General features: G+C 41.6%; 3 protein-coding genes across 5 annotated transcripts; 2 read left to right on the forward strand and 1 right to left on the reverse strand.

The window, feature by feature from the left end:
• Positions 1 to 326: 326 nt before the first annotated feature.
• On the forward strand, positions 327 to 3620 carry LOC115690584 (serine carboxypeptidase-like 33). The gene is made up of 10 exons (XM_030616989.2): positions 327 to 663; positions 776 to 883; positions 999 to 1094; positions 1180 to 1272; positions 1487 to 1575; positions 1907 to 2197; positions 2394 to 2545; positions 2674 to 2769; positions 3151 to 3256; positions 3424 to 3620. The coding sequence occupies exons 1-10, from the start codon at positions 327 to 329 to the stop codon at positions 3571 to 3573; spliced, it is 1518 nt and encodes a 505-aa protein (XP_030472849.1). The 3' UTR covers positions 3574 to 3620.
• A 2110-nt stretch (positions 3621 to 5730) lies between these two features.
• Positions 5731 to 10312, forward strand: LOC115690633 (protein AGENET DOMAIN (AGD)-CONTAINING P1). 3 transcript variants are annotated; one of them, XM_030617049.2, is made up of 5 exons: positions 5731 to 6240; positions 6950 to 7435; positions 8657 to 9136; positions 9411 to 9469; positions 10043 to 10312. In XM_030617049.2, the coding sequence occupies exons 1-4, from the start codon at positions 5746 to 5748 to the stop codon at positions 9426 to 9428; spliced, it is 1479 nt and encodes a 492-aa protein (XP_030472909.2). In that variant the 5' UTR covers positions 5731 to 5745; the 3' UTR covers positions 9429 to 9469; positions 10043 to 10312. The 3 variants fall into 3 exon arrangements, with proteins under 3 accessions (XP_030472909.2, XP_056168798.1, XP_030472908.2); XM_056312823.1 differs by lacking the exon at positions 10043 to 10312 and having other exon boundaries at positions 6950 to 7079; positions 7167 to 7435; positions 9411 to 10011; XM_030617048.2 differs by lacking the exon at positions 10043 to 10312 and having other exon boundaries at positions 9411 to 10011.
• A 530-nt stretch (positions 10313 to 10842) lies between these two features.
• On the reverse strand, positions 10843 to 11632 carry LOC115690634 (uncharacterized). The gene has a single exon (XM_030617050.2). It carries the CDS (start codon positions 11416 to 11418, stop codon positions 10975 to 10977), a length of 444 nt encoding a protein of 147 aa, XP_030472910.1. The 5' UTR covers positions 11419 to 11632; the 3' UTR covers positions 10843 to 10974.
• Positions 11633 to 17994: the final 6362 nt, after the last annotated feature.

Here is a 17994-nt window from a genome sequence, read left to right on the forward strand (position 1 = left end):
ACGTTTAATCGTTATCTCATAACGTGCACGACCGCGTAGATAAGTTGAATATGAAAATAAATTAAAATCTACTTCTTATTTTAAGCAGATCCTGGCGCACAGAAAATATTAACTCAGTTCGTTATTGTGTGCGACCCTGTAAGTTCACTAAACATTAGCAGTGTACTCAAACCCTTTTTGACTCACAAGTCATAAGCGGTCTCTAGCAAGACATTATGACTACCTAAGTATAGTGAAGGTCGGTTTTTCGACACAACCTAATTTATAATCAATATTAGAGTATCAACCTTGATTGATTCTTAAGGCAGACCACTAACACAAGAGAGATGGCATCTCTATCCTCAGTTAACGTCCTCACTCTCCCTCTCTCGTCCATCCACCTCCTAGTCTTCCTGAGCAGCCCCTCAATCACCACCTGCATTAAATCACCCCCGGAAGTAGGGCAGCAACAACCAACACAGACATCCCCACCAGAAGGGGCATCTCAGGGCTCAGAATCAGACAGGGTCATAAATCTCCCAGGACAGCCCTCAGCCCCTTCCATCTCTCACTTCTCAGGCTACATCACAGTCAATGAGGCCCACGGGAGGGCCCTCTTCTACTGGTTCTTTGAGGCCCAGTCTCAGCCTTCACAGAGACCTCTTCTTCTCTGGTTCAATGGAGGTATATAAACATGCAAATATTTGCACTAATCAATGATGGAAACAAGAATGTCTGATTGTTGATGGGTTTTTGCTTCTTCTTTCTGTGACTTTTTGGAAATTGATTTGTGAAGGGCCTGGTTGTTCGTCGGTTGGGTATGGTGCTGCCGTGGAATTGGGGCCCCTCAGAGTAAACACCAATGGGCCTGACCTTCCCTACAACAAATATGCTTGGAATCAAGGTCCTTCTTTTTGACGAAGCAACTCAGTCATAATTGGCCCTAGCAGAGATAACAAAAGAGATAGAAAAGCAAAGAATAATAAAGGAACTTGATGAGCTGTTGACTTGTGCTGCAGGGGCAAATCTGCTGTTTGTGGAGTCACCAGTTGGAGTTGGGTTCTCTTACACCAACACATCTTCTGATCTGTCCATGCTGGATGATGCCCTCGTGGGTAAATATCTACTTTTTTAGTTCAGCTGTTGCTCTTGAAAACGAACTTGAAGACTGATGAAGGAGAGTGTTTGAATTATTCTCAGCTGAGGATGCATACAGCTTCTTAGTGAATTGGCTTCAAAAGTTCCCACAGTTCAAGACCCATGATTTCTTCCTTGCTGGAGAGAGCTATGCAGGTCTCCCCTCTCTCTCTCTCTCTCTCTCTCTCTCTCTCTCTCTCTCTCTCTCTCTCTCTCTCTTCCTTGCTGGAGAGAGCTATGCAGGTCTCCCCTCTCTCTCTCTCGTCTCCCCTCTCTCTCTCTCTCTCTCTCTCTCTCTCTCTCTCTCTCTCTCTCTCTCTCTCTCTCATATGCCAAGCTTGAATCAGACATTTCTTGGTTATTTTCACAGGTCACTATGTTCCTCAGCTAGCTGAGCTAATCTATGACAGAAACAAAGACACAGCTAAATACACACCAATCAACCTCAAAGGCTTCATTGTAAGTACTCAACAAGCCCCGAGCCCTGTCCCGAGAAATTGATGATTCCGCTCCCAACATTTCGTTCATGTTATTTAACTTACGATTTTGATTTTTTTAATCTCTTTTACGACTTCTTATCAACCATGGTAACGAAAAAAATTGCATTACAGTCGTAATCAATCACCCAATAAAAGTAACAACACCTTTATATCTCGCGTTCGTTTTAATTTGTGAGCCAATTGCACAAATGAAAGCTGCCTATCAATGACAAATAACAATCGATAATCCGGAGGAAAAAAACAGAAGCAATATTGAAAGTAGAAATATGAAAATACTAATCAAGTTGCAGGTAGGGAATCCAGAAACAAATGACTACTATGACTACAAGGCCGTGCTCGAGTATGCATGGAGCCATGCTGTGATCTCGGACCAGCTCTATGACAAATGCAAGCGAGCCTGCGATTTCAAAGTCTACGACTGGTCTGACGAGTGCAACAAGGGCATGTACACCGTGTTCATGACCTACCAGCAAGAGATCGACATCTACAACATCTACGCCCCGCAATGCCTCCTCAACTCCTCCTCCATGTCTTATTCTCTGTCTCACACAAGTGAAAGCCGCATCGAGCCACGCACCAAGGTAATCAACATCGAAAGAAGTTGAGTTTACACGCACAGTTCACTCATCTTGTCAGCCACATGATGGATACAGTCTGATTGAAACTCGTGCATGTTTGGCGAATAAAACTTAGATAAACTCAGCAGGTCAGCGCCCTTTCATTCGCATGGCCTATGCGAATCTGATCATAGTCGGCCCGAATATGCAATTGTTGTAGGTGAATGGATATGGTTTGAGGAGGATGAGAATCCCAGGAGGGTATGACCCGTGTTTCACTCAGTATGCAGAGATGTACTTCAACAGACAAGATGTTCGATCTTCTCTCCACGTGAGAGCAGCCAATCCCACCATTAACTTGAAGGCCTGCAAGTACGTATGTAGACAACACAATAAGCATTGAATCATCATCATCATCATCGTTTTTTCTATTGATGCATCAACTGTTCATGTGTTTTTCTGAGTTTTTCCTCCTCCTCTATTCTTCTGTTTTCCCCAAGTGAATCCTTGGGAGATACGTATGACTACTCGGTGTTCTCGGTACTGCCAATCTACAGCAAACTCATCAAAGGTGGACTCAAAATATGGGTGTACATGTACTTTCTGCGATTTTTATATAAGTTTTCCTTCATGGTTTTGTCTAATTTTTTTTTTGGTTATTCAACTGAAGAAAATATTTCATTGATAAATTCTCCTTGCAAAGTAGATGGTATTATTTGACCAAAAAAAAAAAAAGTAGATGGTATTATGGACATGATAGAGATCACAAAAGACTTCATTGTTAATCGTATCGGATCATATAAATAATGAATATGTTATTACTAATGTATTTTGTGGAATTTGACGCTCGCATCTAAATAAATTGCGATTGTATATACAATTGCGGTGTTGATTGTAATGCCAATAAAAAAGAAAGAAAGAAAGAAAGAATTTATCGATGTTATTGATCGACTTCGGGTTTGGATTTCGAGCGACAGCGGCGACGCGGACGGTAGAGTGCCGGTGCTTGGGACGAGGTATTGCGTAGAAGCTCTCGGACTCTCTATTAAATCTCCTTGGCGTTCGTGGTACCATGACCATCAGGCGAGTCATTATTTCCTTACATTATTGTTATTATGTTGCTTTCTTGTTTCCTTTAAACACATAAAATATCAAAGGCAAAGATGATAAATTAATTAATTAAAATTGCAATTACAATTAAAAAAGTGGGATTAGTGAGCAAAAATTATTAATGATTTTTTTTTTGGCAGGTTGGAGGGAGGATAGTGGAATATGAAGGAGGATTGACACTAGTGGCAGTGAGAGGTGCAGGTCACTTGGTGCATCTGAACAAGCCCAGTGAAGCTCTTGCCCTCTTTCATTCTTTCTTGACTGGTCAAGATCTCCCCAAGCAGAGATAAATCTTTTTATTTTAATTTTTTTTGCTTTCTTTTTATTTTTCCTGTGGGAGCAGAGATAATAAATATCTTATTTTCGCTTATTTAAAAAAAAAAGTGATGATGATTGTACTTTTGCAGTTGAGATGGGATTGGAGTGTTTATTTTATTTTTCTTTTCTTTTTTGTGTGTGTTTGTGAAGTTAGACGAAAAATAAAGAGATTTAGATGCAATTGTGGATTTGAACATTATTCATGAATTGGTTTTCATGTATTGAAGCAGTAATGAATCTTATAATCAAGCTCATGTCATGTCGAAATAAGATGCAAACTTATGTAAGAGTATAAGGCCCGGCAAATCTCATGGATAAACTAATAATATGTGAGCCAGAAATTCACATGAATGATCCAAATACGATATTGTATGAACTTGATGGTACAAGAAATCAAACTCTTATTATATATATATATATAAACCAAAATATATATCAAACTCTTTTTTAATTGAACCACCTCATCAAATCCATGTTCAAATTACTATAAAAAAACCAAACTCCAAAATACTTTATACATATCATTCTAAAAACACTAAAAAGGAAGTCAAAAGGGCTAAAGCTCTCTATTTCCTATGTTTCTATTCACATTTATAGTTTCTGTATAAAATACTATAGGTTTACATTGTGTCATAATATATGGACGGTTCGGTTCCAGAGCAGGAACCGAGAAACAAACTGGTTTATCCTGATACCGACCTGGAACTGAACCTACCAATTCTCGTGTAAAACCGGAAAATTGTCCTTCATCTTTACAATTTGGAATATATTAGAAAACTAGATATTTTTTTTTTTTTAGTTCGGACTTTGTCTCTGCGAGTTCTTTTTATCTTTATTTTGAGTTGTTAACTTATCAAAAAGGCAATACATTTTCAGTCAACTCAGTTCTTTTGTATAAACTAGTAGGTTCAAGGCTCGACCTACGGATCGAACCGAACCCATCTGGTTTCCGGATTTTGAACTCGCGAACCTACTTGATTCTCTTTGGAATCGGACTTGAATGGACCAGATCATAAACCTTGGTCACCTCTACGTAACATCTTGTACAAAAATGTCTATATTTATACTATACAGAAATGGCTCATCTTAATAAATTTCTCGATGCCATTTATGTCATATGAACTTCTACTCTTAAACCTTTGATTGTGTTTGAAAATTCTGCGAAACTCGCGTCTTTAATTTAAATCTAACTCGAAACACCGAAATAGTCTTCAAAATGTCACCACCAAATCGAAATATACAACCCAACCAACCGACGAACCTTTTATCGAATATGAAAAGGCGTGCATACATGTCTTATAGTGCCGTACTCGCAACGACACTTGCGATTGTACGAAACTAATCAATTTGCATCAACATCAAACCACCCCATACTAAGATCCATTTATTTAAATATTCATATGTAGAATTTCTTTCTTTTTTTGGGAGGCGAAATCTTTTAAAATTTAAATGCTTCTCTTGGAAATCTCAAAGGGAAAATCCGTATAAAAAAAACCCGAGAAAAAGAATCTACGGGTTACAAAAATTGTAGGAATGATAACACAAATGGTCAATGAATTTTGATTCAATATACAATATCGTTCTCGAACTTTTAATTTATTGAACGCGGTTCCTGAACTTTAGCCCGACGTGCAATGTCGTCCCCAAATTTTTAATTTGTTCAATATAGTCCTCGAACTTTCGGTAAAAATATTCAATCCAGTCCCTAAACTGCACGAAAGTATCAGAACGCCGTCCTTCCATTAATTCAAAGTCCGGGGACGACGTCGAACAATTTCACATTAGTCCATAGACTAGATCGAGCATTTATCAAAAGCTTAGGGATCGCATCGAACAAATCAAAAATCTAGGAACTAGACGACACTGCATATGAGGCCAAAACCCCCGGGACCACGGGTGTCATTTTCCCAACACTAGCACTACTCGACGAGAGAGAGAGAGAGAGAGACGGGGAGGTTAGATTACCTCCTAATTAAACCTGTTTTGGGTTTAATCAACCACTTCTCGCGCTCTCTCTCTCTCTCTCACTTCCTCCTTTCGATCATCTCCCACGAGCATTTCACTCCCTCCCTTCGGCGCACGCAGGTTCTTCTTAGGGGCGGGGCATGCGCATTGCGCAAGGACCCTTTTGGCCCACCTTCCCAATGTCGCTCCCCTCCTTCGCCAAGGGCGACGGCGTCGAGATCCTCCGCCCCGGCCCCGGCCCCGGCCCCGGCCACGGCCACGGCCACGGCCCCGCCCTCCCCTTCGCCCTCTACCCCGCCACCGTCCTCCGTTCCCCCGCCCGCGCCAAGAATCTCGTCTTCGTCGAGTACCTCACCCTCACTCGCGGCGGCGGAGGCGGCGGCGGCGGCGAGCGGGGGCGGCGGCTGAGGGAGTACGTGGAGTTGGCCCGGGCGAGGCCCGCGCCGCCGCGGGAGCTGCACGAGCGTTTCCGGGTAGGGGAGGAGGTGGACGCCTATCGGGAGAAAGGGTGGCATTTCGGCGTCATCAGGGAGATTCGGGAGGACTCCAAGTATCTGGTCGCGGTGGGAGGCGGGAGGGAGGAGGTGGAGTTCGGGCAGTGGGAGTTGAGGCGTCATCGCGAGTGGAGCGGCGATGGGGTTTGGAGCCCGCCCTTCGCCGGCGATGAGAAGCGGGTGAGATGCCTCGTGGGACTTCCTTTCTGTCTTTCTGTTTCTTCTCGTTGTTGGCGTTGCTTAGCCCGTAGATGGGCTGATGGTGGAGAATAGTTGATGACTGTTGTAAGTTCTCCGTTCAGCAGAGGTGAACGTCATTTCTTTCTTTTGAAAGTTATTCGCGGTAATATCGTGTTGTTTTCGTCGCCTCTTGTCGTGAGGATTCATGCTTTTCGCGGGCTGGAATGATTTTGGAGGCCAAATTGTTAATGCTGCGGTTGACAAATGGTCTATCAAGCTTCTCTGTGAGTAGTAAGATAGTGGATGCCCTGGTTGGGTTTTTGTTTCGCATTTGCAATTTAGATGAGTGTGAGCTTGCAAGATCGAGGAGTAGCTGCGAGCCTGCGAAAAGGAGGGGAAAATTTTTGGTGGTGTGACAAAGTCAGTTCGGAGGTGTTCTCGGGCTTTGGCATGGATAAATTTGAAGTGATCTTTTCGATATATGTCGATCTGATATTATTTTCTTGACTTTGGTTAGGTAATGTTACCGAAGCGTCGTTACCTCTGGCCTCCGTTGGCATTAGCCAGCCAGCACGTGCTGGCAAGTTATATATGTATCTTTAGCGGCTGAATGACTCCATATGCTCAGTTAGATCTAGCATTGAGGATCTTCTATATTTTTGCTGTCCTCCTTCTAACGCATTGGTAGTTCTTGAAAATTGACTTGCAGGAGAAATCATCTACGATGGAGTTAAAGTCTCGCAAGATAAGATTCAAGATGAGACTCGATAAGAGGACATCATTGCCACCCCCAGAGTTTGGAAAGGGTATAACCGTGGAGGTCAGAAGTGACGAAAAAGGTTATGAAGGTTCTTGGTTTTCCGCAATTATCGTTGACTATATAGGAAATGACAAGTATCTGGTCGAATACCTAACCTTGAAAACAGACGACGAAACTGAACCTTTGAGGGAAGAAGCATATTCACGGTACATCAGGCCCTTCCCTCCTCATCTTGCAGCCAAATGTTTCGAGCAGCTTGACAAAGTTGATGCTTGGTACAATGACGGATGGTGGGTCGGTGTAATTTCCAAAGTTCTAAATGGCTCCCAGTATGTTGTCTACTTCAGCACAACCCATGAAGAACTAATTTTCAATATGTCTAATCTGAGGCTTCACCAGGACTGGATTGATGGCAAGTGGGTCATTGCTTCCCGGGTAGGAACTACAGTTGCTTCTAATATTTGTGACGAATTGTTTTGGTGAAGTTCTGTCATTCAGGTTCATGCTTTTGTTACATTCCCGGCGAAACAACCCCTACCCCCAAAAAGAGAACCGCGACTCATGCACTGTTGGCATCAGTTTTTTCATTTGCTTGACAGTGAACGGCAATTTTGTGAATAACTTTCGGTAACTTTGATTGATTGCATGGAGAATGCTATCCATAAGGAGTTCTTGATGGTGTCAAATTCGTGATTTCATTTTGGTAAAAGTTCTGGTTGTTTGTTTTAAATTAGATATATATATGGAGAAGCTGGAGCTCTTTCTGTTTTGGATGTAATCTTTGCATTGACCGAGTATAATGGTACAAGTTTGGAGGATCACTTAATCAGTCATACCATATATCGGATTATTACTTTGATGCAAATTGGTGCTAGCCAATGACATCTGATGAACTGGACAGTATTTTATATAGCAGTTGTACCATGTTTTCCCAATCTGAGTTTATAAGTCTTCAAATTCAAAAACCAGATTCCTTTATTTAATTGTAACACTTAATCAGTTGCTTAAAAAGATTGACTTGCTTCTCCAGGACAACCATGTAGCTAATGGGTTCTTGAAAAGAGATTCATTGCAATTGCAGTGTCATTCCATGTTATTGGTTAACTTTCTTGCTTTTCATTATCTTGAAGTAATCAAATATTTTTTGCTGGAAGAGTGAAATATGAAGCTTGTATGTGTGGAATCCAGGTCATGCAGTAGAAAGTTACACCTGTCGATAAGCCTCATGCTCGATAAATGCTACATCATAATGTTATCCACATAAACTCTAGCTTTCTTCTCGTGCATTCAATAAATTACGGTGTATTTGTTCGGTGGATATAAATAAGTATTTAACACCTAAACCTCCATTATTTGAATAATAGTTTTATCTTTGGAAATGAAAGTTAAGTCACGAAGTGATCGCAACAAAGCATAACCAGTTTCATATTGGTTACTCTATCTAGGATTAAATATATGACTGGTATCAAGTAAAAACATATGTATTCAAGCTGCTGCATGAAATGCGTGTGCTCAGAGACGAAATAAGCAAACAACCCTTTGCTTGATGGATAACAGCATTGGTAGTCGTGTATGGCAAATGATTGCTGCCAAATGATTTCACTTAGTCGTCATCCTTTCTTTCCGTGTTTCTAACTTTGGAATGTCAAAATGTAGGATAACTCTACTGAGGTGGCATCGCGAATGCCAAGTTTCAGGGGTAACACGGAGTATGGCAAAACGAATAGAAACGTGAAATTCGGTAAGGGAATGAAAGTGGAGGTGAGAAGCGATGAAGATGGTTGTTGGGGCTCTTGGTACACTGCAGTGATCATTGATACTATTGGAGACAAGTTTTTGGTTGAGTATCAGACTTTGAAAACAGATGATGAAACCGCATTCCTTAAAGAAGTAGCAGAGAGTTCACATATAAGGCCTTTTCCCCCTGACATTGAACGTGTACATACTTTTGTGCGGCACGAAATGGTTGATGCTTGGTATAATGAGGGCTGGTGGGTAGGTCATATTTCCCAAATTCTTGGGGGCTTGAAGTACAAAGTCTACTTTATAACATCGAGTGAGGAATTGGAATTTGAACATCAGGATCTTAGACCTCATCAAGAATGGATTGGTGGTCGATGGGTTATTACTTCCAGGGTATGATGAACTACAGCTCCTCTGAACATTTAATTCTTTGATACAGAGAGAGCATGCTACGTTCGATATATATCATAAATAAATTTCAATAAGTTGATTATGGGTAGATCGGACTCTAAACTTTTTAGTTTTATCTTGTGCGACTTCGTCAAAAAATTCAGGCATCTGTTGTAGTTGCTCTATATAAGCACCAGTAGCTCACTGCATCTGTTTGTGGTGTTTTTTGGAAAATGATGACCTTAAGATGTGGTTCTTGGTTCATTTCTTTTTCCAGGGTCGTAATTCTGTTTGAAGCAGTCGACTGTGCAGTAACTTCTGGCCTCTGCTTCAATCGTAAGTTTACTTCTGACTCATTGCTTGGTCCCACATGATGCTGTTGTCCACATCTTGCAATGGCCGACTCCTATGGTTAGCTTCTTCCGTTCGCTGGTCCTGTTTTGAAGGTTGATTACGTATAGGCTCCTAGCTCAGTACAGATTGTGAATATGTCTAGTTCTCGTAGAAAGTTCTGTATGGCTGCAACTTGATCCATTGAATCCGGCTAGTGTCTCAGGCAGTTGACGGTCAATGTGGCAGATTAGTGAGCTTTCGAATTACAGTTTAGCTAAATGTTACATTTGGTGGTCCCCTGTGTTGTTGATGTTGGTTCTTGGAGTGCATCAAAGCAGTCAAATTGGAATACTGAATATGTATAGGTCTGGTTGGCGATCATACGGCATAGCTGTGCCGAGATCGCCGCGTGTTATGCATCTGAATACCGATGTGCACGTTGCACAAGTGCTTTAACTTCTCCTCAATCAAACCTTTGTCCTCTGTTCAACCTTGCTCTTTGGATGGCATGTCACTTGCATTTACGAGGCTATATGTTGATCTGACTCCTTTCTTTGCACTCCCTTTTCTTTTCAGTATAGCTGGGGAATGCAAGTGTGAGGGCGAAAGAACGTACTGCCCCGATCTCGGACACATATTTCCCGGTCACAGAGTAGGAACTCTACTCAGGCTGGTTCCGACTGTTAGGCAAAATCTTATCGACCTGGCCGTTTTCACAACCAACAACGGAGCAAGAGGGCTAGCGGGGTCCATTGCCCCTGGCCAGATATTGTTCGATGCAAATTCTCGTTGAGTATAAACCACAGCTAACGAAACCAAATCTCACATAAGCGTAAATTCACTCTACACACCGACCACGTTGGACCGACTATCGACATCTCCCAGCTTGTGTGCGAGAAGAAACAGCGAGGCCGATGTTAATCTTGATGCGAAATTTACGCGAACTTACTGGAATATGCTAAAGTCGAATTGACAGTTCCTAAATTGGATCTTAGTGGTTCCGCCGAGAAAACGAACGGGCGAAAACGATCTGTCCTAGCGACTTCCTTAGCGTCACTGCTTGCAACACAACATGGATTGACGCGCACGCTCAACGTACGGTTCTCCTTGAAAGGTTGCGTGGAGAAGAGAACAAAAGGAGTGACATTTCTAAATTAAAAGCATATTCTTTCCTTGGGGTCGCATCTTCTAGGAAACCCCCCTAGCTAAGGAAAAAGCTTCTCCCTAATCTCTTTTTTATGGTCTATTATTTAATTGCTAATTAAAATTAATCACCGCATTCTATAATCCAATTCACTAAATTAATATATCAATTTGAGGAACCGGTCATTTGGGTATAAATGTACAAAATAAATAGAAACAGGGCAGCAAAAATCTTTTTAAATAAATCAAATTAGAGATAATAGTGTTATTGGGTACCTTCTTTTTGTACAAATTAGCAACAATTCAATACTTTTGCGTTTTTGGCCCCCTGTTCCAACCAATTGTCACCACCTCCGGCGCCGGCGCTATTCGAACGCCGAGACCGGGAACGACCGGGAGAGCCCCACCGGGGTCTTGAACGTGATCATGAGCTCGGCGGTGGCGGGCTTGCCGCCCGCATCGCCGTCGTTGACGTGGATCTCGCTCAGCTTCACCCAGACGTTGAGGAACTCCTTGGCCTTCACCCCGCGGAGCTTGCGGATCCGGTGGGGCTCGACGTAGGCCGACACCACGGTGTCGTAGGAGACGACCACATTGTCGGCCACCTTCTGCTCGGCCTTCTTCCGGTGCTTGAGCCACACCAGCCCCACGGCCTTGACGAAGCCGTACTCCTCGATCTCCTGGGACGCCGTGACGAGGCCGTTGGGGAGGCCGATCTCCGCCAGGAGGAGGTTCAGCTTCTCGCGGCAGATCTCGTCGCCGTGGTACACCTCGGCCTTGGTCTTCATCTCTTCCGTGGGAAGAGCCATTCTCCTTGAGGAAGAAGATGGAGATGGAGATGGAGATGGAGCCTGGAGGTGGTGGTGGGAGATGAGGGGAAGGTTACGTACGTGGACGGAGTGGTGATGATGATGACTATGGTGGCTCTTGCCTTTATTTGGGACGATGGTGTTGGCTTGGTGCTTTGGATTTTGAATTTTGGATGCGAGAGTTAAATTTGTGTACGTATTGGAGGGGGTTGTAATGTAATGATGATGCGTGATCATTTATACGCTTCTTTTTTCTTTTTTTTTTTTATGTTGACTATGGTCCGTATTTTAGAGTTATTATCTGGGGATCCCCGTAGGGGTGTGCACGGAAACCCGACCGGATTTGAGCGGTTACTGTGGGAGCTGGTCCGGTTCTTGATTTCAGGTGCGGAACCGAACCACCCGGACCGATATGTTCTTCTTTTTTAACTTTTCCTTTTTTTTAAAGAGTAAGGAAAAGGAAATTGCTAAAACCCTAAATTGGACCGGTCCAACCAAGAACTAGGGGTGTGAAAAATGAACAGCCCAAATTGGGAACCGCCTGGACCAGACCAAATAGGTCGATTGGCTCCGGTTCCAAGTTCTTAAGAGTAGAGCCGGTGTCTTGGCAGTTCGGTTCTCGGTTCTAAGAGGGAACCGGATCAGATCGACTACATATACTTTTCTTTTTATTTCTTCAAAAAAATTAGTAAAATGTGAATTAAATCTTAAGTGAACTTCATCGACATAAATTCATTGAAATGTGAATTAAAATTTAAGTGACCGTTTCCATTAGATCGGACTGGAACTGGACCATAGTCTGATCCAGTCCCCAATACCCAATTTTAGGAACCGATCCTCCCATTCCGATTCGCTATTTCACCTTGGAACCATACCGATCGGAAACTTATTATCCCTATCGAGAACCGACCTAGGATCAACCAGCCCGATTCAATTCCTGATTCTAGGGTGGAATCGGCCCAACTCATTCGGAAATCGATTACCCCTAACTTTAGGCCTAATTCATCATAGCCTTTAAATCTTGTAACATCTGCCAAAGTACACTACAAGTGCCATAACTTGTGTACAGCGATCACTTTGGTGCCATAAATTTTTTTCGGATCACTTTGGTGCCAAGTCGGAACAAAAGAGATCACTTTAGTGCCAATTTGGCTGGAAATCCGACGTGGCATTTTTTATTAATTTTTGACGCCGACGTGGCTCGCCGGAGGCTGAGTCAGCATGTACAGTCAGCATTTTTTTTAAAATAATTTTTTTTCAGCGTGTACAGTCAGCATTTTTATTTTTAAATATTTTTTTTCCTTTTTTTTTTCTTCTTTCCTTTTTCTTTTTTTTTCTTTTTTTTCTTTTCTCCCCTCGCCGGCCGGTCGCCGGTGGCCGGCCGGCCATCGGCGAAGCCCGGGAAGGGCTGGGTGAGGGCGGCCTTGCCCATGGCCGGCGAGGGGCGGCCGACCTCGCCGGCGACAGCGAGGCCGGCCCAGCGAGGCCGCCCTCGCCCGGACGTCGGCGAGGGTCGCCCGACGCCGGCGGCGAGGTCGCCCTCGCCGGGATCCAATGAGGGCGACCATCGCCGGCGTCGGGCGAGGGAAGCCCTCGCCTGGGCGGGAGAGGGTCGCCCTCACCGGATCTGGCGAGGGTCGCCCTCGCCGGCGTTGGGCGAGGGCAGGCCTCGCCTGGGCCGGCCATGGGCAAGGCCGCCCTCGCCCAGCCCTTCCTGGGCTTCGCCGGTGAGGGGAGAAAAGAAAAGAAAAGAAAAAGGAAAGAAGAAAAAAAAAGGAAAAAAATATTTAAAATTAAAAATGCTGACTGTACACGCTAAAAAAAATTATTTAAAAAAAAATGCTGACTGTACACGCTGACTCAGCCTCCGGCGAGCCACGTCGGCGTAAAAAATTAATAAAAAATGCTACGTCGGATTTCCGGCCAAATTGGCACTAAAATGATCTCTTTTGTTCCGACTTGGCACCAAAGTGATCCAAAAAAAGTTATGGCACCAAAGTGATCGCCGTACACAAGTTATACAGACTTCAATGTGCTGCATTTTCGCCTATTGTTATCTGTTTTTATCTTTACTAACTCATTTTTCATGCAGTCGGACAAATGTAAAATTCGTAGATGTACCCAGACCTGGGAGGGCTCGAGATCAGGCCAAATCCAACGAGATTGTTGGTGGATCTACTTTAAAAAGCACCAATTATATAAGTCGGCTCTAATTCAAACCTTTTTTTTTTCATAAAAAACAACATCAATTTTGAATGGCTACCTGAATCGTGCCCCGTCAAGTTTTCGTTTGACGTGTGATTCACGTGTACATCTCTCTCCCTTCGCAAATGATTCTGAATTGTCTTTGTTTTTTCTTTTCCCTTATTGTCCTTTCGAAATGATCTCTTGGGCGGAAGTTTTGAGATCCGGCTCTGGCGTGTTTCGAGAGCACGAGGTTTTGCTTATCGGGTGTCAAATCGGGCAGTGTTTTGATATGTTATGATTGCTTTTCTTCGCGACGAAGGAGTTCTTTGAGGTCGTATTGGGGGGTTGAAGAAGATGAAAGGGCCAAAAAAAAAACAGGAAAAAGAAAAACGAACAACAAAATAAAGACGATGAGGAATGACACGTGAAGGGATAGAGAGAGGTATACACGTCATCGTATCTTTAATGGCATCGTTAGACAGAAACTTGACTAAGTTAGATTTTTTGAGTACTAATTCAAAGTTAATATTTTTTTACGAGACATTAAAAAAAAAAACTACCAGATTAGAATTGAGACTCAACTTAAAATTGATATTTTTTTAAAGGAAATTAGACGGTCTTTGTTTTCTCGTAATCATTAGAGAGGCCGTCAAGAGTTCCGAACTCCTGCGTAAGAATGTCGGATGACATGCCCGTATCACGCCTCAATCAAGTGAGATAGTTAGCCATAAAAGAAGGGCGGACTTCTCAAAAGAAGCAAATTCGAACGAACGACGGAAGTTCAAATGCATAACGAATTGGATGCGTCCGGAGCACATAAAGCTCGACGCACGCGACGCGTTGGACCGTGTGGGCCGGAGCAAGGAGAAGTCGCCGCCGATCGGGGGAAACCCCGCCTATTCCGACCGTCTCGTCCCTACATATTACGAGAGATCAAAGAGAACTCGAATCCGACTCTGACGGGGTCAAGGAATCCTGTTTTTTTCATCTGATAATGATCGCCGATCGGGTAGAGTCCTTCTATGGCCCAAGTCATTGTCATGCCGAAATTTTGGGCGGCCGATCTCATGAAAGCGAAATGCAAATGACCCCAAATTTGAAAATTAGGAATTATAGAAGATGGAGCTAAAACAGGATTAAGATAAGTGGGGATATTCGAGTGGACAAACGTTTAGGGCCAAGAGCATCTTCGTGGCTTAGGATATTCCAAGGCTTTAGGTGAAAAAAAAAATGTTTAAGAATAGAAAAAAGGGAATGTTTTCTTGAATTATGACAACAAATGATTCAGCCAATTTTTTTTTTAATCTTTATATTTCCCCGTGAAAATGACTTTTTTGTCCGTTTTCTTTCGAACGAATCGGGATCTTTCCGGTTTGAGGATCAAGATGTGCTTATACTTCTCGAAAAATGAATGTCTTGGAATAAACTTCCATGAAATTAATCGTTGGTATCGCTTGAAATAATTAGTTAATGAAAATATTTTCATTATCGATGACAATGTATACACAGACATCTTCGTGGATGATAAAAATATTTTTCCGTTCGTTCATTTTTATAAGTGATAAATGATGCCTAAATACGCATCGCCCTAAAAAAACATAAAGAGTTGATATAACTTGAAATAATTAGTCAATAAAAAATATTTTCATTATCGAAAATAATTTGGCCCCTCTTTCTTGCTCTAAAACCAAGATTTTTGAATTAAAATTTTGTCCTCGCACGAACTATGTACGCTAGTATAGTGTGTGTCTTGTTGATGCATACTATCACCGCATTAATCATGCTTCTCTACAATGCTAAAATGGCGAGAATCAAATCTTGGATTTTTTTTTTCAGTAGAGACCTAAATTTTAAAAACTGGATATGCTCTTCTTTAATCCTAGGCAACTAGGCATGCGTTTGGCAACTTTTAACGCTTCATTTTTGACGGTATGATCCCCACAGAACTCATATAATTCTATTCTGCTAAGCTGATACCGACATAGAAGAACTAAATGAGGGAATTGCTCTATTGTATCTCGTAAATACTACTTAAGTTGAGAACGGCAATACATAATTCGAAAAAGTTACATGTTTAAATGTTTTAAGTCTAATCAAGGATGGTCGGTGCCCGATTAAAGAATTATATTGACTTCAGATCAAAAGTAAATGGATTTTAAAATGCCTCGAAAGTCTCAAGGACTTTGTAAAATTCGAACTACTAAAATAATGCTCGTACAGTAGATTGGAAACAAATAAGGAAATCATTACACGGAACTTTGGTGAATCAGAACGGATGGCTTACATTCTTGAGTTCGATTACATGCTCGATTAGTACATTTGAACAAAAACTTCTTCATGGAGATGACCGAAGTGTGAAGGGACAGTGAAAAGCTTACAGAATATGACTGGAAAGCTTTTTTAATCGAAGATGAGTACTGAAACTTGGAATCCTAATAAAATCTGAACTTGAAATTCAAACTTGGACAAAACCTAATCCAAATCGATCTGTCGTGACTGATCTTCTCTGCTTCCGAATGTCATGTGCTATGCATGATTTTTGATATCTTGATTGATATTGTGTGATTATTGCACATTTGTATTATCTGAGTATGCGCGCGTCTTTACTTTTATTCGTTTAGGCTGCGTTTGGTCGTCCGGATTTCTAAACAGGATAGGACTGGAGGATAAGAAATCTTGGGATTTCTTCATATCCTATCCACTGTTTGGTGGACTACGGATTTAAAGTCGGATAAGATAAATTTTTTTTTTTTTTGCTATTCACGGGTCCGGAGGAGTCGGTGAAGGAAAAAAAGCCGAGAAATTTTTTTGGTGAAAGCGCACAAGGTGTGGGGATGAAGATGACGGTGAGTGGAGAGTAGGGTTTCTGGAAAAATAGACATTAGAAATCCTATCCAGGTCTATCCCATCCCCCCCTCGGATTTTTTTATCCGGGCTATATCCGGTCTATATCCGATCTTATCCTATCATGGACCACCACCAAACATAGGATAGGATAAAACATATCTTATCCTGGCTTTTATCCGGTCGACCAAACGCAGCCCTAGTGTTTTTCACGAGTCATTTAGTTAGGCGTCTTGATCTTTTCCCACAAGAATCTCTAAATGTCTTAACTTGCACAATACTTTAGGGATGATTTGTATTTGCTCACAAATCTTTTATGCATCATTCCATAATACGTCCTGATCTTTATTTCCAAGAATCTCTAAATGTCTTAACTTGCATGCTACTTTTGGAATAACTCGTAATCGCTCTCGATTCCTTAGCTACAGTCATCCATGGTCAATATGCATACTTCGAGTCAATCGATCGTGGCCACATGTCATGTACTTCACTAAAAATCTGTCTATTGGAACAACATGATCGATGAGCTCCTCAAGATCAGTGGGCCTTGTGGGTTAATTGTATTGTTGTGGCCTTCATGATTGATGAATTTGTTAGGCATCCTATCGATTGGGCCCCTATTGGTTATGTGCATTTGTCACGACCTCGTTTGAGCCATTAACTTCTTTCTGTTTGGGCCTGGTGTCAATAAGGGGTCAACGGTAATTTTATTGGAAATGGAGAAAATTATAAATAATTAATAAGAAGGAAGGGAGATTAACCATTGATAAGATAAGAGCCACTTCAAGAATAAAAAAAGAGAGTAGAAAACATAAGTGGATGAAAGTTCTATAACATGTCAACAAAGTGCAATTAAGTACAAAAACTTTTAAAAAGTGCAATCAAATTTCAAAACTTATCCAATTAATGCAACCAAATACTTTTGTTAGTTCCATCCAATTTGAGTGATGGGAAATGTTGACAAAGATCCATGATAACATCAATTTAACGAGTTTTAGAACTTGATTGTACTTCCGCATTATAAATTCTAAGACTTTTGATGCGCTTATTTTAAAATAAAAAAAATAACATCTGGAGAAAACATGATGGAAAGTGGTTATATGAACTTTTTTTTTACTATGGATGGACTTCTTTTAGGTCTTGTGTTTTTTTTTGGGGGGGGATGAAATCTCATTATATATATATAAGAAGAACGAGAAGACGAGATTTGATGGTAATATGCACAACAAAAGTGAAAATTTATAAACAAATGATTGTGCTAAAAAATTTTCTCCCTTAAATTATTTCTAGATTTTACTCGACAATTTATCCATAAATTTGATCGGTAACGTTGAAAAGAACTAAGTTTTTTGGAAATCTCTCTTTTCAACAAAAACCAATTTTTATGGAAGTCAAATCTAACAATTAAAAAAATATAGTGCCTTTTAATATACTTGGGAGTATTGTCTTTTCGGTAATTAAATCCAATATAGAATGGAAAGCAAATAAATTTGAAGGCACCACTTTTCATTGCAATTGAATTATTGAGAGAAATTTTGTCTTTAT

Source organism: Syzygium oleosum, unplaced genomic scaffold (assembly GCF_021117445.2).
Source record: "Syzygium oleosum isolate NSW1041296 unplaced genomic scaffold, Sole_v2.1 Sole_v2.06, whole genome shotgun sequence".
NCBI classification, from domain to species: domain Eukaryota; kingdom Viridiplantae; phylum Streptophyta; class Magnoliopsida; order Myrtales; family Myrtaceae; genus Syzygium; species Syzygium oleosum.

Bases quoted from the DNA above. Each gene is read 5' to 3' on its own strand.
- LOC115690633 (XM_030617049.2), top strand. From the start codon at position 5,746: ATGTCGCTCCCCTCCTTCGCCAAGGGCGACGGCGTCGAGATCCTCCGC. The intron at 6,241-6,949 runs GTGAGATGCCTC...ATTGACTTGCAG, and splicing joins TCGCCGGCGATGAGAAGCGG to GAGAAATCATCTACGATGGA. The intron at 7,436-8,656 runs GTAGGAACTACA...GTCAAAATGTAG, and splicing joins AGTGGGTCATTGCTTCCCGG to GATAACTCTACTGAGGTGGC.
- LOC115690584 (XM_030616989.2), top strand. From the start codon at position 327: ATGGCATCTCTATCCTCAGTTAACGTCCTCACTCTCCCTCTCTCGTCC. The intron at 2,546-2,673 runs GTACGTATGTAG...GTTTTCCCCAAG, and splicing joins ATTAACTTGAAGGCCTGCAA to TGAATCCTTGGGAGATACGT. The intron at 2,770-3,150 runs GTACTTTCTGCG...TTCGAGCGACAG, and splicing joins CTCAAAATATGGGTGTACAT to CGGCGACGCGGACGGTAGAG.
- LOC115690634 (XM_030617050.2), bottom strand. From the start codon at position 11,418: ATGGCTCTTCCCACGGAAGAGATGAAGACCAAGGCCGAGGTGTACCAC.